This window comes from Caloenas nicobarica, chromosome Z (genome assembly GCF_036013445.1).
Source record: "Caloenas nicobarica isolate bCalNic1 chromosome Z, bCalNic1.hap1, whole genome shotgun sequence".
NCBI lineage: Eukaryota > Metazoa > Chordata > Aves > Columbiformes > Columbidae > Caloenas > Caloenas nicobarica.
In genome coordinates, this window is record NC_088284.1 from 25,686,613 (window position 1) to 25,702,856 (window position 16,244).

The 16,244-nt window shown below is 43.0% G+C and overlaps 1 protein-coding gene across 3 annotated transcripts in view; it reads right to left on the reverse strand.

Annotated features, from left to right (window-relative positions):
* The window catches only part of ARL15 (ADP ribosylation factor like GTPase 15), a 230,542-nt gene extending 215,013 nt beyond the window's left edge, over window positions 1-15,529 (reverse strand). The window contains exons 1-3 of one of the 3 annotated variants that reach the window (XM_065657675.1): window positions 15,211-15,529; window positions 1,196-1,286; window positions 522-578 (exon numbers count right to left, since the gene is read on the reverse strand). In XM_065657675.1, the coding sequence (XP_065513747.1) occupies window positions 522-575 (54 nt within the window). In that variant the 5' untranslated portion in view covers window positions 576-578; window positions 1,196-1,286; window positions 15,211-15,529. The remainder of the gene's footprint in view (window positions 1-521; window positions 579-1,195; window positions 1,287-15,210) is intronic. The other 2 variants (XM_065657674.1, XM_065657676.1) reach the window with 2 other exon arrangements.
* Window positions 15,530-16,244: the final 715 nt, after the last annotated feature.

Genomic DNA, 16,244 nt, shown 5'->3' on the forward strand with positions numbered 1-16,244 from the left:
AACACCCCATTCGTCTAACTCAGGGGTGTCAAACTCATAAAAATGAGTTTGACACCCCTGATCTGACTGTTCTCATCACAGATTGGAACAACTGGGAGCAGTAAAAAGACAAACAAAAAAAATAGCATATCTGAGACATACATTTGCGGTAAACCAGATATTTCTTTTATATAACTTAATTAAGGTTTGGGAAGTTTAACTTAACAGTATTTGGAAAATATGAAGGCATTCCAGACAAAGTTTACAACAATATGTGGATTTAGCTGACATGTTGTAATACATGATGTTAATCAATCATCATGGATATTTAAAAACAAATGCATACAAATCCTTCAACAATTACATTAAGCCGGAATACTCAGAAGCTGATAAACATGAATTCCAAACTTTCTTACACCTTAAAAGGCTGGCTGAATTTTTCTCTACCTTTATTCCTGATTCAATAAACTAAGCAACTTCTTTTCACTCAAATGGCATTAACACTAACAAAAATTATTTAGTTAGTTATAACATGGCCTTACCGTGTAAATGCCAATTCTACAAACAGCAAATGAGAGCTGGATACATTCAGACATAGTCTAAAGAAATTAAAATAAAGACATTACCAAGAATGCTATTTATTAAGAATCAGTTTTCTTCCCATTTCTCCCCTCTCCCCTGAAAGAAACACCTGATGGTATATTACTTTATGTTTCTCCTGTAAGGCTGTATTAAACAAGCTGAGAAAAATGCAATATAAATTCAGATTATGCAGATATTTATTACCTTTCATACAGAAATAGCTGCCAACACTTACTAAGCATTTCATTATAGGCCTCAAATTACCTAATGTTACCCAAAATGCCTGTACACAACATTAACATTTTGCATGCAAGCTTTCAGTCCCATTTATTTTTATCTACTCTGGTTTAAAAACAACCTTCAAGAGATATTTTAATAGAGTAATGTGTTTTTTGGCTTCTTAGTGGACTGTAAAGAGCTTCCATGTTCAAATACTACAGTTCTTCTCTCTCTGTATCATCATTCAAATTCTCTCCCTCTATATACCAAAATAATGCATATAGTTTAACATTTCTAAAGTCATACTCCTTTAGTTTTCTGAGATTTTCATGTTCAAAAGAGAACTCTTTACTGTCTTGAATATTTTACTTAATCTGTTCTTATAGCTGTGAATAATCATATTAAAAGTTTTTACCCTGAACTCGCTCAACTTCCAATCTGCTGTGATGCCACAATTCTATGTCTTCTGCAGTCACCCAGAGAGGCTGAGGACGGATTATGAATTTCTGATGAAACAGATGAAAAACACCTTCTTTAAATAGCATAAAGAAGCCAGAAAACAAATGCAACTCCCCACCACCAAAATAAAACCTATTGTAGGTTTGCCATTTTTTATATACAGTCAGGTACCATAAACCAGGCTTACAATGATTTATTCGGAAAAGTAATTGAGGAACTAATTTAAATAAGGTATTTGAGAAGTCACTGTAGGCAAAAATTAGAGAGATCAAGTGGAACATTTTTACTATGTGTTTAACAAGTTCACACATCATGTGCATATATTTTAAGATGTTGAAGGTGAAGTGCTGGATATTACAGACTTCAAAAAGTATCAATGATTTTTTTTTTCCGGTCTCTGCTTTCTAAACTCCCTCCCCCAAAAAAGATCTGCAATTGTATTGCCCATTTAATTAGAATTGTGATTTAAAAAAATAAGATAGCAGATCTTATAAATTATGAGTTATAAAAAAACCCAAATGTAGCAACATTTTTCTTACAATGTAACTGTTAGGTTTAAATTCCAAACAAACAATATTTCATTGAACTGTCTGAAAGTCAAAAAGTGAAGCACAAAAAACTGAAAGCAAACCTCAGCAGCACAGGTAATTTTCTTTTCTTACTGGAAGTAATCAAGAATATTATTACTGACAAGGAAATGCTGCTTTAAAGCACCATTTAAATTGACAGGCTTTTTTTTCTTTCTTTTTTTTTTCTCCCAGCTTTCAGAACAAACATTAAATTCTATAACTTGTGCTCTGAGTTTCCCACAGAAAAAAAAAGTCATAGAAAAACAGGAATAGAACTGACTTTGAGAAATCCTGTGCTATACAAAGTGGTGTATAATAAATACTCTTGACAATATTTGCAGACCTTGTTCTAAAGGTTCCACAGATTACTTCCCCAAGCAATCTTGTCTAGTGCTTCATTACCCTCCCCACCAGATGGTTTCCTAATGTTTAACCCAAGTCTGCTGCAATTCAAGCACCTACTTAAACACAGGGTGACACATACAGTGATTTGTATTTTCAGTATCATGACAGATCCTATGTTGATGGCAGACCCAACTTTATATACATAGTGTTAACCTAAGTTTATTCCAGGTTGCAAGGGAACCAAACATGCAGCAGCAAACCATTATGGTTTCTCGATGCACAGTTTGCATGTATTCTAGACAAGCGCAGCATTATAAATCGTCTTCCTTGTTTCATTTTTGTTCAGTACTTCCACACTGCACACTCATGGGAGAAATGAGCTGCAGTTCCAATTCCCCAACAAAATCCTGTGGACCCTTATTCAGAGGAATAAAGCAAGCTATGTCTGTCTTACCTTACTCATCTGTTGCTGCGTTTGCTACTGTTAATGCTTTGAATTCAACAAGCAATTACAAGACCTGAATTCTAAAATTGTCTCCTCTTCCCAGTGTCATATATAGTACCAGTGAATGTTTCCTCTATTCATTTCCCAATGAAATATTACGCTAGTCCCTTCCCCAAGCCTCCAAGATAATGCTTATGATATGCAGTCTATAGTACTGAAAAAGCTAATTAATTCTAATGCTGTTATTATCTTCCTTATATTCACCCCTCCTCCTCCCCAAAAATGCACATTTCCCCCACTATTATTTCAGGTTGATCACTGAAAAAGTCTCAGGAATTCATATAAATAATTTTATGTTTCATGATACTACCCTACAGACTATTGCTCTGATTACTGAATTACAATATATGCAATAATCTGCTGCTGCAATGGGGAACTTAAAACTGATACTTCTAATCTTTCATTACTTCAGTTTGCAACTCATTTTGGACCACACAACTGGGCAACAAAACAATTGTTGGAGAATTTGCATTTAATTTACTTACAGTTTATTGTTGCTTTCTGAAAGGATTTTACATGGTAAGCATGAAAGTAAAAGAAAAACAATGTAAAAATATACCTACAAAATATTACAAAAAAAAGATACCTTGTTTGATACAATGCTACAAAGACTTGCTTTTACACATCTAAAGTGAGAAACGGAGTCATTAGGACAAATATATCAAACAACACAAGCATGCATCTCTGCCAATATGCACACTTCTGCTTAGGCAAAGGCTCATCTCACAAACATTAAATAATTTCTTCAGCTGGAAAAAAACCTCAGGGCTAACATACATATTTGCCCAAAACTTTGTTATTTTAATCATATGTTGTAAAAATGTGATTGTTCATAATGACTTGTCTGCCTTGCAGCTGTGCAACCTTTCATTCACCACAAGCATTTGTTCTGTCTGATTTTTCAAGCATTGAGCCATCAGTACAAATATCAGTACAAAATAATTTCAGTATTTGGCATTTAAAACAAAAAACCCCCTCATACAGCTCTGACACAGGCACACATTAGTCTGCAACTGCACAAACTCATTGTTTTAAAATCTACACCTTCACTAAATACAAACTGAAATTTCTATGGATCATATTTATGAGAGCAAATTTTGAATATATTAATTAGAGCATGTTCTGCAACTGATCCCATAAAGCTGCAATCACCAAGCTGAAAGTACGAGTCTCAAGAACTTGGGTGAGCAAAAGGAGGGAAGGGATCCTAATCAGCTCTCGGAAAAGACGGAAAAGGCTCAACACCTGGCAGAACTGCAGGAGCTGGTACCCTCAATTCTGCCCACCAACAGAAACGCTCACCTTGACCTTTTTTGACAGAAAGAGCTTCTTCAAATACATGGCAGATAAAACTAACACCAGAGGCAATGCAGGCCCATTGATAAATGGGGTGGGTGCCCTGGTGACAGAAGATACAGGGAAGGCAGAGTTACTGAATGCCTTCTTTGTCTCTGTCTACTCTGCCGGAGGCTGTCCTGAGGAGCCCCGTACCCCTGAGGCCCCAGAAAAAGTCAGGACAATGGAGGAGTTTGCCTTGGTTGATGAGGACTGGGTTAGGGAGCATTTAAGCAATCTGGACATCCACAAATCCATGAGTCCAGATGGGATGCACCCACGGGTGCTGAGGGAGCTGGCTGAAGTCATTGCTAGGCCACTCTCTGTCATCTTTGCTAAGTTGTGGGGAATGGGAGAGGTGCCTGAGGATGGGAGGAAAGCAAATTTCACTCCGGCCTTCAAAAAGGGCAAGAAGGAGGACCCGGGTAACTATAGCCCAGTCAGCCTCACCTCCATCCCTGGGAAAGTGATGGAGCAACTTATCCTTGGTGCTGTCTTAGGGCATATCAAGGGTAAGAGGGTCATTAGGGGCAGTTAACATGGCTTCACCAAGGGGAAGTCATGCTTGACCAACCTCATAGCCTTTTATGAGGACAAAACAAGGTGGATAGATGATGGCAGAGCGGTGGATGTGGTCTGTCTTGATTTCAGTAAAGCATTTGACACAGCATCCTCACAGCGAAACTGAGGAAGTGTGGTCTGGACGACTGGGTAGTGAGGTGGACTGTGAACTGGCTGAAGGAAAGAAGCCAGAGAGTCATGGTCAATGGGGCAGAGTCTAGTTGGAGGCCTGTATCTAGTGGAGTGCCTCAAGGGTCGGTACCGGCACCAGTACTATTCAATATATTCATCAATAACTTGGATGAAGGAATAGAGTGCACTGTCAGCAAGTTTGCTGATGACACCAAGCTGGGAGGAGTGGATGACATGCCAGAAGGCTGTGCTGCCATCCAGCAAGAGCTGGACAGGCTGGAGAGCTGGGTGCGGAGAAATTTAATGAAATACAAGGGCTTGTGTAGAGTCTTGCATACGGGCAAGAACAACCCCAGGTTCCAGTATAAGCTGGGGAATGACCCAGCAGTGTAGGGGAAAGGGACCTGGGGGTCCTGGGGGACAGCAGGATGACCATGAGCCAGCATGGTGCCTTTGCAGCGAAGAAGGCCAATGGCATCCTGGGGTGTATTAGAAAGGTTGTGGTTAGTAGGTCAAGAGAGGTTCTCCTCCCTCTCTACTCTGCCCTGGTGAGACCGCATCTGGAATATTGTGTCCAGTTCTGGGCCCCTCAGTTCAAGAAGGACAGGGAACTGCTGGAGAGAGTCCAGCGCAGGGCAACAAAGATGATTAAGGGAGTGGAGCATCTCCCTTATGAGGAAAGGCTGAGGGAGCTGGGTCTCTTTAGCTTGGAGAAGAGGAGACTGAGAGGTGACCTCATTAATGTTTATAAATATGTAAAGGGTGAGCGTCACGAGGATGGAGCCAGGCCCTTCTCGGTGACAACCAATGATAGGACAAGGGGCAATGGGTACAAACTGGAACACAAGAGGTTCCACTTAAATATGAGAAGAAACTTCTTCTCAGTGAGGGTAACAGAACACTGGAACAGGCTGCCCAGGGAGGCTGTAGAGTCTCCTTCTCTGGAAACATTCAAAACCTGCCTGGACACATTCCTCTGTAGCCTCAACTGGGTGTTCCTGCTCCGGCAGGGGGATTGGACTAGATGATCTTTTGAGGTCCCTTCCAATCCCTGACATTCTGTGATTCTGTGTGACCTTATCTTTGCTTTGCCATAATTCTAAATAAATTATGGCACAAAGTATAGTTCCAAGACCACAAAACCAGAAAATATTATGATAAAAGGAAGTTGTTGATTTCTTTCTGGTGACACGTCGTTTCAGTAAAATAAAGATTAAGGTGCCCTCCTGCTCATTCATGAAGAAGCGATCCACCCCCAGTAATCACATGGAATCACTGGACCTTTCAGGCAGTAGCTTTTCAGCCCCATCCTTCTCTGCATCTTTTTTGGTGCATACAAAATGTGAAAATTAGCAATACAACCGTAAACAATATGCAGAATTTAAGGTACCTATATATATTGACCCTGAAAGAAATTCTCAGCACTCACGTGTTTTAAAGAATGTGTATGTACCCAAAACCACACACAAATACACGACAGTACAGCTGGCAGGAACTTTGACCAGAACTGCTGTTTGCTAAGCTTGTGCACTGAACTCCAGGTAGCAACTTGAAGATTCCTCTTTCTACAGAAGATGTCACAGGCCTCTAGCACATTCCATTAATAACATTTCTAATCTGAACTCCCCAAATTCTCTTTTAATACAGTGTCCAGAAATAAAAGACACACAAAATATTTTCATATTCTCCTTAAATGCTGAATAATTAGATTTCTTAAATCCTGACCTTCTTTTTCATAACCATTAGAAAAATAAATCTGAGTTTAGACCCAAGAAGAAACCTGATGCTGATGGAAAAGCAATATGTGAACAGGAAATAGTATTGGATTCAATATCTCTCCTGTCATCATAAAAAGTAACCAAGTGAATGCACCAGAGGAAAAATGCTTCTCCCTCTTTCAGGCAATATTGTCACTAGAACAGTTTTCCATGACTGTTTCCAGGACTGCAATGGTCCAGGCAATGAAAGACGCAGATCTGCCAACACAATATGAATAGCTGCAAGAACAGCATAGACATTTCTCAAGAATATTGGACTTTTTCTCCAGTCTTGCTAAAACCTGAAATTATGCAAATTTATAGGCAAGAATAAAGCACTGAGAGAACAGATCATTCACTGTAGTGTGCATCATCACTCTGCAGTCTACACAGGCTGTCAATCCAGTTTCAGGTTCACTCAGTGTTGTGAGTCTTACATATAAAGTCATGAATTGGTTGGGACACAAATGTTGGAAAGTTAATGGCCTCTGCTCATATGCCAAGGCGGAAGGAACCCTTTAGCTACACGTCCCTGGAGCAGATTAAGCATCTTCATAAATCCATCTGAATTAAAAAGTCTCGCCTCTTGTGCAGTCAATGCAGTTCTGCTTGCACTGGGAAGCACTCCTGGACACGATTCAGAATATCTCAATTTTCTGACTGCAATTTCCTGTTCTAGAACTAGACCTCACTGTCCCCTCAATAAGGAGGGGTGGAGGTGTTTAGCACACAGCTTAAGCACCAGGGCATACAGGGAATTATATCTCAGGGACACATCCTCAGATTCCAGCAATCACAGCTTCAGGATCTTCACAAACCTATCATGGCATCTGAACATCATGTTTAATAACTCCCTGCACTGCACAAGTGAGACAGAGAATTCAACGATACCTCTGGGAAAAAGCAGTTCCTGGATTATAACTGTCATCAAGTTCTTCCACTGGAAGAAATGACTTATTGCCTATTCACCCTCTCTTTGTGATTTCAAAGGTGTCTATAGTATTGCCTTCCCACACCATTCAGCTGTCTCTTCTTCAGATTGAAGGGCTGTAACTATTTAATCCCTCCTTGTACGGAAGCAATTGTTTTCTTTCAATTACCATATTATCCTTCTCTATATCTTCTTTGGTTTCACAATACTCCTTCTGAGATGACGCAACCAGAAACACAGCATTTTCGACAACAGCAAACCTTGCATTTAAGCAGTGTAAAAAATGAGATTTTTTTTCCTTCTTAATACTCTAAACTTGTTGACAGCTGTCTGGGTTGAAATTACATTTTAAAGAAGGACCTTCTTTCCCTTTCCTGAGCACTGATGGTATTTTAGGGCCTATCCATACATCTGTACTGTCAAGTGACTTCAACTATAAATATATGCAACCCTGCATTTATCAACACTGAATTTTGTGTGCCATTTTATTACCAATATCAAAAGGGATACTATGATTTTTTTTTCCCAGGTTCAATATGCACCCTTAATATTTGTTTCTGCCTCAGCCCATCCAGAGCATATTATATAACTAAACACAAACATGAAATTCCCTTGTAATCTCTGCATTCTCTTCTCCATCTTATTCACTGCCAGAGCAGCACTATCAATGTTCATTTATGAAACTTACTATTGACAGTTTGCAGAACGATTACTTCATTTTTAATTGCTTCAGTTTTTCATCTCCGAGGCAAAATCATATAAAGGACGACTAGGCAGTAGTTACTGTAAAAGCTAATAAAACATAGGAAACAGATGCTTCTTCCATCCAAAAGTTCCAAGTCACAACAAGAAAAAAAAACCTCTTCAAGTTCACTTTCCCCATGTCAACAGTTCCTGCTAGATCTTGGATACCATCTTGCTTCCCCACACCCTCCAATGCCAAAAGTTAATGTGGTCCGTGAACAGATTTTTTTTTTCTACTCCTCCACTAAAACATACCCCATGAAAGCAAAGCATTGTACAAAGACCCATGTTCTTCCTGTTGTTTGTCCTTGTAAGCAACAACACTGTAGGGCAGGACTGCATCTAAACACAAGAGGACTTGTCAGCTAGACTTCCTGCTTTCTGTCTCTTCCTCGGATAGCAGGAAGCTACTTACACTCTCGTCTTGGCAATTAACATTGTCACTTTACCAGGCTGCCAGTCAGACAAAAGAAAAGTTCTGCACTCTAAAGAGCTCCAGTATGAGATAAGCCAACCTCTTATTTAATTGCAGATACCCTACCTGCATCCCCAAGTACTTTATACAGTCAGGCAGTTTGCACTTCTGAAAGTTCCGTTGCACACACAGTGGAAAAAAAGCAAAACCAACACACTCCAGAGTATTATGACCCAAAACCCAAACAATCACAAGATTTTAAGTAATGCATGTGTTTTTTTCCTTATGGTTTTACAGCTGTTTAGGGCCACATTTGTGCTTTTAAATTTGAAACTAAAAATGCTTCTTTTATTAATGGAAAGCTGATATCCTCACATGATAACAAAACTTCAGAACTCACTTTAAAAGAATAAACATCACAAGCTGGCAGTAGTAAAAACATATGCTGATGTTGCTCACGACAAGCCAAAAATGGTAATCAGCATGGGATATTAGGAAGAATACTCTGTCCTTACTAAATTCAGATTTTCTCACTTAAGAAAAGCTTGCAATTGTAACCTTTTGTGAAATCCATCGCTATGTTGCCTCAAGCTTGGAGGTCTGACTGAAAAATACAGGAGCAGCGTACTGCAGAGCAACTTGAGGACCTACACATAACGAGCCTGGGACTAATTCACAGGGACACTGCAGGGCTATTCACAACAAACACAGACTAGCACATTTTCAGAAACTGGGACTCACTTTTTGATGCGATACCAGCTACCACTCTACTGCAATCCTTATCACAGAAAAGGAAAAATGGTAAAGGAATTTGATTTAAAACATGCTAATTCACTCATTTCTTCAGTCTGTTTATCTGTAGAGAATTAATTTTCTGGTCCTGCAATATTTCTGTGATTTTACAGAATCTTGTGCTGGAAATTATAATCACATTAAGGCACTCTTTTGTGTTCCCAAGGAATCTGCATCAAGTTTCACTGTTTGTAACTTCCACCTTTGAATCAAAAGTTTACCTGGGGAATTCCATAATGCTTCCCATTGCAGGATCGGCAAATGCAGCATTTGACTTTTATCTTCTGCAAAGGAACTCTACACTTCTGCTCGCTGATCTATGTTCAGCCAAGTAATTTCCACTGAGTTAAGTCACCAGTGTTTTTATTGCCCTTTCTGTATAGCTGATTACATCTTTCATTTAGCAAAAACTGTCTGCAATACTGGCTAGGTAGATTCTACCAAGGAGGATTTGTTTTCCAGAGCATGTCTCTTCCATGTCTTCAGCCAGATCAGGTTCTTGAACTCCCAAACTCAGTTAAGTCAGAAACATGCTCATTCAAGTGAGGTCATCTCCCAGAATGGATTCCATTTGCCGTGCCCAGTTGATTTAGGTTTGAATGTCATGCTTCATAGAGCTGAAATACCAACAGGAACCTAGCCACAAGAACTTCTCTGCGTGAAGGTCTCAAAAATTTGTTTTGGGATTCTTCCTACACTGCTATGCTGATGCAGAAAGTAACCAGAAGCAGCAGCACTCTCACTGCCAGATAAAGTGACCCTGTCAATGGATACAATAGCAAGCAGTGCAGCACAGCAAAAGCTGGTGCTGAAGGCCAAGTACTTGTAATACATACTTTACGCATTTTACTTCAGACTAGTTCTGATCTGGTCCTGTGGACTGAAAATCCATTAGTTGACTGCATCCTCCAATCTGGTTTCATCTGAAAAATACCAAATTCACATGATCTGTGATCAATGTGCAATGCAAACCCACGTACAGTACGTAGAGGTGGCTTAAGATTCACTTCAAAAATTTACATCTGATCCAAACACTAATACAGTTGCATGTGTCCCGTACACTAGTTGATCTAACATAAGTTAGTTGCCTTCTTTCCTGCATTCAGCTATATCCTTATTTTGAAACCACTGTCAGATCCTTCATCCTCATGGCACATCAGCTTCCCAAACTGAAGGAGGGATAGCATCTTAAGATACAAGCCCTTGTGCTGTACAGAGGGGATAACATTTCAAGGATGATAGATGAGTCAACAGACAGCCCCAACAATCCTTATGATCACATGACAAAAGACAAAATTCATATGATGGGGGATGTTTAGCAAACAATAAGAGGGCAAGGCTACACAGACCTTTGTTACTTATGTTGCAGGTGATGCATCAAAAACCTATACATGCCTCAGAGGAAAAAAATCTAAGGTTCCTAGTATGGACCTTGCCCTACCGGTCCTTACTCAAAGAACAGCATCTACTAGCTTACAGAGTTTCAGTGAAGACTCTGACCTTCGAATAGATGCCCTCGCAATGCCATTTGTAGTACAGGGGTGTCAATCTTATTTTCACCGGGGCCACATTAGCCTCGCAGTTACCTTCAAAGGGCCAAATGTAATTTTAGGACTGTATAAATGTAACTACTCCTGTTGTAGTACAAGAAAGAGTGTTTTCTATGGCCTGCAGACACCAAACAATGGAACAGGCAACAGCAATGGAAAGACAGGATCTGAAGCAAATTAGAACCATTAAGTAGTCACGATCTATCCTGTATTACCTCTTTCTAATCAAATCTGTACAATTAAATTAAAGGGTCCAACAAAATAAAACTGAAGGTCTTACAGATAAGCTGTCCAAAAGTTGCTCAGAAATATTTTTATTTTATTTTAATATCGCTTAATGTTTTTAAGAACACCTCAGCTTGGTATATGCAGCTTTCCCCAGCCAAGAAAGACTTTGCCTGAATGGTATCCAGAAATTGAGGTCAAGACCATTCAGAAACCAAGAAACTTTGAAGTCACTTCAAGGCCTATTCATCTGAAAAATTAGTTCAGTTTACTCAAAAACTACCCAAAGTTTAGCTCCTCTATGCACACATAGAGAAGTAAAATAGTTCATAACAGCTAATGAATGTACAACTAACTGAAAAAAAAAGTTATAGTTAAAAAAAGTCCCCAACAAAGCAACAAGGATGTTACCACACTAAGAGTGTGCACTCTCTTGTCTCTGCAACAGTCATGGTCATGTTTAACTTTTAAGAAGGAAAGAAAAAAAAAAAAATCACTAAAGTTGACGTGGTTTTTCATGCAAGAAGTGTTGCCTTCCACTTCAGGTTGGAATAGAGTTTTCATTACCTGCCCAAGAAACATTCTTACATACAACTAAGATACTACATACTAGAGAATACTATTTAAGGATAAGCTATCTTATCAAAAATGCTAAATATACAAAATTAGAGAGATTATCAAATTTATTTTACACACTCTCAGGGCAATATAAGGCCTCTTCTTTTTTTGTAAAATCACATTAATTCACATTTCTACATCATGCTCTAAAGTAGCTTTTAAAAGCCCTACACAGATCAGGCTGATACATGCAGCTGTTCAATTTAAGATCCTTATCTAGTACAGAGGGTGCCACTGAAGAAGTATATTGTGAAAGTATACTCAACAGCTTAAAATTTGCATTGCAAGTACCACATATGAAAAAACGAAGCATTGCTACTGCTTCCCAACAAGTCCTGCAAGCAAAAATTGTAAGACTGATCACACACCATGCTTTTCACATGTAATTTCTTAAGTATAGTTTACAGAACATGGGCCAGCCAACACAGGTCTGTGTATACACCAAAATCCTTCCAGACACAATGCAGCAAAAATGAAGCAGAAGGTTGCAGATATACCACAGGACTATGTAGTCTAGTCACAAAACCCTATAAATCTACATTGATACAGCTGTGTTTGCATAGTATGTTTTAAAGGAGTTAACTTCAAAACAAGGACAATAAACTGTATGAATAAAAGGTGCTTCTAAGTGAGTGAAGATGTATTTTTTTTTTCCTAGACATTGAACCTGGGTTAGCTATGTTGATTAAAAAACAAAACGAAATACACTCCCAACACTGTAATTACATCAATAAAAAAATAAAACAGACACAGAGCTCAAGAGCCTCTTCTAGCTATTAAAGATACAGAGGCTAATGCTACTCTTTGTTATGATGCAAAACCATATCGGAGCACCACAGAAGATACTTTCCAAATACCAGTGCTTTATCAAATGCCACTAGTCAAAAATCACAGATCACAGTCCAAGATGACTCCAACAGACTTAGCTTTGAGCAGGTTTTAAACATTTTCAATAACCCGCTGATATTTGCAGTGCTGCAGTTGTTCGGTATTTCTTGGGATCAGCTCCCTAAAGAAGAAGAAAAGTCTCCAACAATGTAGGCCCTATCCAGGAAAAAATCAGGAAAAGAAAGTTCCTATGCCAGTCTGGAAAGAGCTAGCTGAAGGCAGACCCCTTCCCAAGAGGGAATGACTCCTAACTCCACAATGCAGCACACCTCACGTCAGTTATATCCTAGGCTCTTTCCATTAGACATCCCCATTCAGCCCCACTGCTAACCAACACTTTGTTTAATGCTGTGCCAAAGGATGACTGCAGCCAGAAACAACTGCATCCTTTGCCCATCTTTATGCAAGGGCTGACTGCCGCAACAGCTTGGTCCTCCAGGCTGAAAATGGGTTTTGGACAACTCGTTGCCTAAGTCACCATAATCCCTCCTTTTTGACACAGCAGAATTTCTAAGGTGTTTGAGCTCACCGCTCATTACCACCATTAACAGAGGAAGGCAAAGAAGGACTCATCTCATGCATTTGCGGAAGAAGAGGACTGGAAGGGAAAGTCCTCTGCACAAATGCATGACAAAATATTTGAACTGCCAAACAGAATTTTGTTTTCTTTCCAAGTTATACACACATGCAAAAAATTTAAAAGTTTCCTGGTTTTTTATCCCCTGATTTAAAACAGTTGATGCCAGTTGCAACAAGTACTCCTAAGATCAAGGGACTCCTTCTGTATAAGAAGTATGGAAAGCCCAGCAACAAGCGCTGGCCAGTGATAAAGGCATCTTGGATTGTCTCAGACTGTCAGCAGGCCAGTGCCCTGTTTAAACTATTATCACTAACCCCTGGCTTTCACCATCTATAAAAAATAACTTGGCTGATCTGTAATAACTTCTATGTCAAGAGAGTCCTTTATGTTTCACATGGCACTATAACATGCACCGTGAGACTGATGATACCTTGAGAAAGTCTGTCTTCAGACATTGAGCAAAAAATGCCTGAACACTCCCGATTATCATTATCCTGAAGATTCACTTTTTTTTAGAGATGGCACCAACGAAGGTCACACAACAGAAACGAGGAAAAGGATCAATTGGAGAAAAAGCGTAAAGAAAAAAAAAATGTAGAGCTATTTAATCCCCTCCCCCCTTTAGTTAACAAAAAACATGCGTTCAGTTCCCAAGGCTTATTAAATGTATTGTTCTCGAAGCGGCTGGCCTTCTACACAACAGCCTGTAGCAGTCACCAAGGTTAATGGAAGCATTTCAAAAAGTACGGGATGGCCAGTTTCATCTGGATATAAGTTTATAAAGGAAAAAAAAAATCTAAGAAACAGCTCCAGGCTTTCAAGGAGCTACAAGGCTGCACTTGGCACACAGCAAGTTTATTATCAGTATTTCATTAACTAGGTTCTTAAAGAGAAGTCTACCTACCATTTCTGCCACGCGGGACTCTCTATTCTCCCTCCATTATTAGAATTCAGGAAGGAAGGCCTGAAACATTTTCTTTTTTTGGTATGAAGCTGAATAACCCAAATTAAGTCTAACCTATATAGACGCAAGAATAATATTTAAGTATTTAATCTCTTTCTGGTTTAGTTAATTTCATCATCAGAGAAGGAAGTGTCAGTCATGCATGCAGCCCTCATCTCAATATGGCAAATCTTCAATCCACTAAAAAGAGCATCTCCCGAGATGTTGTTGACTGATTGATGAACCTCTCTTGAAAGTCTACACCCATGCACATCGCACGGAAGGACATCAGGAAGGCTGAGTCAAGTTTCTGACTCCAAATACTTCCTGACTGGTTGCACCAGACACCAACAGTGAACAGGGGTGGCCAGAAGAGACCTACTCCGTATTGCCCCAGCTGACTCTTTGCAGCACTTCACAAGGAAGGAGGGGGCACAGACTACGGCCTGGTGCTCCAGAAACAAAACCTACGGGCCAGGGCAGGCCCACCACGCTCTCCCGCTGCTATGCTGAAAAGACCAGGTAAGCAGGTACCATGCTAAAATAAAGTCACCAGCTCATCTGCCAGCCGTGCCACGGGGTTTACTCGCCAAGTGTAAACCCCGAGTGAGCCTGCACGGCCAACCACGACCCCAGCTGAAGTGCACGCCTGCGATACGATCTCTCGTAGGCAAATAAAGCCAATATTCATTAAAGAGCAATAAACGTTACCCCTGAACACCAGCTGCCTGGGTGCGGGGCTGATCCTGCCCAGGGTGACAATTTAGTTCATTCAAGCGTAACCTAAGCTCATGCATTTAGGAAAAAAACCGCGACCCGGGTCACGGCTTTAGCAATCTAATAGCGGCCAAATGAGCGGGGCCGCCGCACGCTTCAGCGGAACCCTGCCAGTTTATCGCCCTTTAATAGCCCGGCGGGCCGGGGGAAGGCTCCCGGCTGCCCAGCGCCCCCCGGCCCCGCCTGCCCCCTCCACACCGCCCCCGCCGCGGACCCCGCCTCGGCGCGCTCGGTAACATGTCCGACGGGCCGGCGGCGGGGGGCGGCGCGGCGGGGGGCGCCCCGCTCCTTCCGGGGGACCTACCAGGTAATCCATGTACCGGGTGGCGCCGGGCGCCGCGCTGCTGAGGACGTCTCCGGGGCCGCGGGCGCCCGCCCGGCTGACAGCGGCGCTGGGCCACCGGGAGCCTCGCCGTCAGGGGGAGCGGCGCTTCCTGCCGCCGCCCCGCCGGCCTCGGCAGCACGGGGGGCTCGGCCGCCGCCGCAAGGTGTAGGGCTGGGGGAGGCTCGGCCGCCGCCGCGCCGAGGGCCAGCGGAGGGTGCGCGGGCGCCGGCGCTGCCCCGGCGGCGCTGTCAGAGCTGCCCGCACCGCTCCGCACCGCTCCGCACCGCTCCGCAGCGGCCCTGCGCGCGCGGGGCGGGGGCGGGGCGGCGGAGGGGCGGGAGACGAGGTGAGGGGCGGGGCGCGCGGCGGGGCGCGCGGCGGGGCGGAGGGGCGGGGCCGCGGCGCAGCCAACCCCAGCCCGGCGTCCGCGGCGCGCGGGCGCTCGCCAGCAGCGAGAGCGCCCGCCCCGCCTGGCTCCGCCCCGCGCGACGTCGCTGTCAGCTGGTCGCAGACGTGAGGCGCGAGGAGGTCGCTCTTAAAGGGCTACGCGCCCGGCGGGCCGCTCGGGAGCCCCGTGGGTGTCGCCGCCGCCGCCAGAGCCGTTCGCTTTCTGCCGCCGCCGCCGCCAGAGCCGTTCGGTTTCTGCCGCCGCCAGAGCCGTTCGGTTTCTGCCGCCGCCGTGCGAAGGCGACCGGGCCTTCCACCTCAGGCCGGCCCGTGGCCTGGTCAGTCGGGCTCTCCCGCGGGGCCGAGATGAGGTGAGGGCTGGAGCCGGCCCCGCTGCGGGAGGAGGAGCCGGGTGACCCGCAGGCTCCGGCCGAGCGGCAGGCGCACACGGGAGGAGCCCCCGGGCCGGGCGGAGCAGGGCTGGCGTGTCGCGGGTCTCCGCTCCCTACGTGCCTGCGGCGCTGGGCGGTTTGAACTCGGTGCGGGCGGCCCGGCCGGCGGCTGAGGGAGCAGCCCGGGAGCAGGGGCTGCCGCCTCCCGGGGGGAGAGCGGCGCTGCTCGGCAAT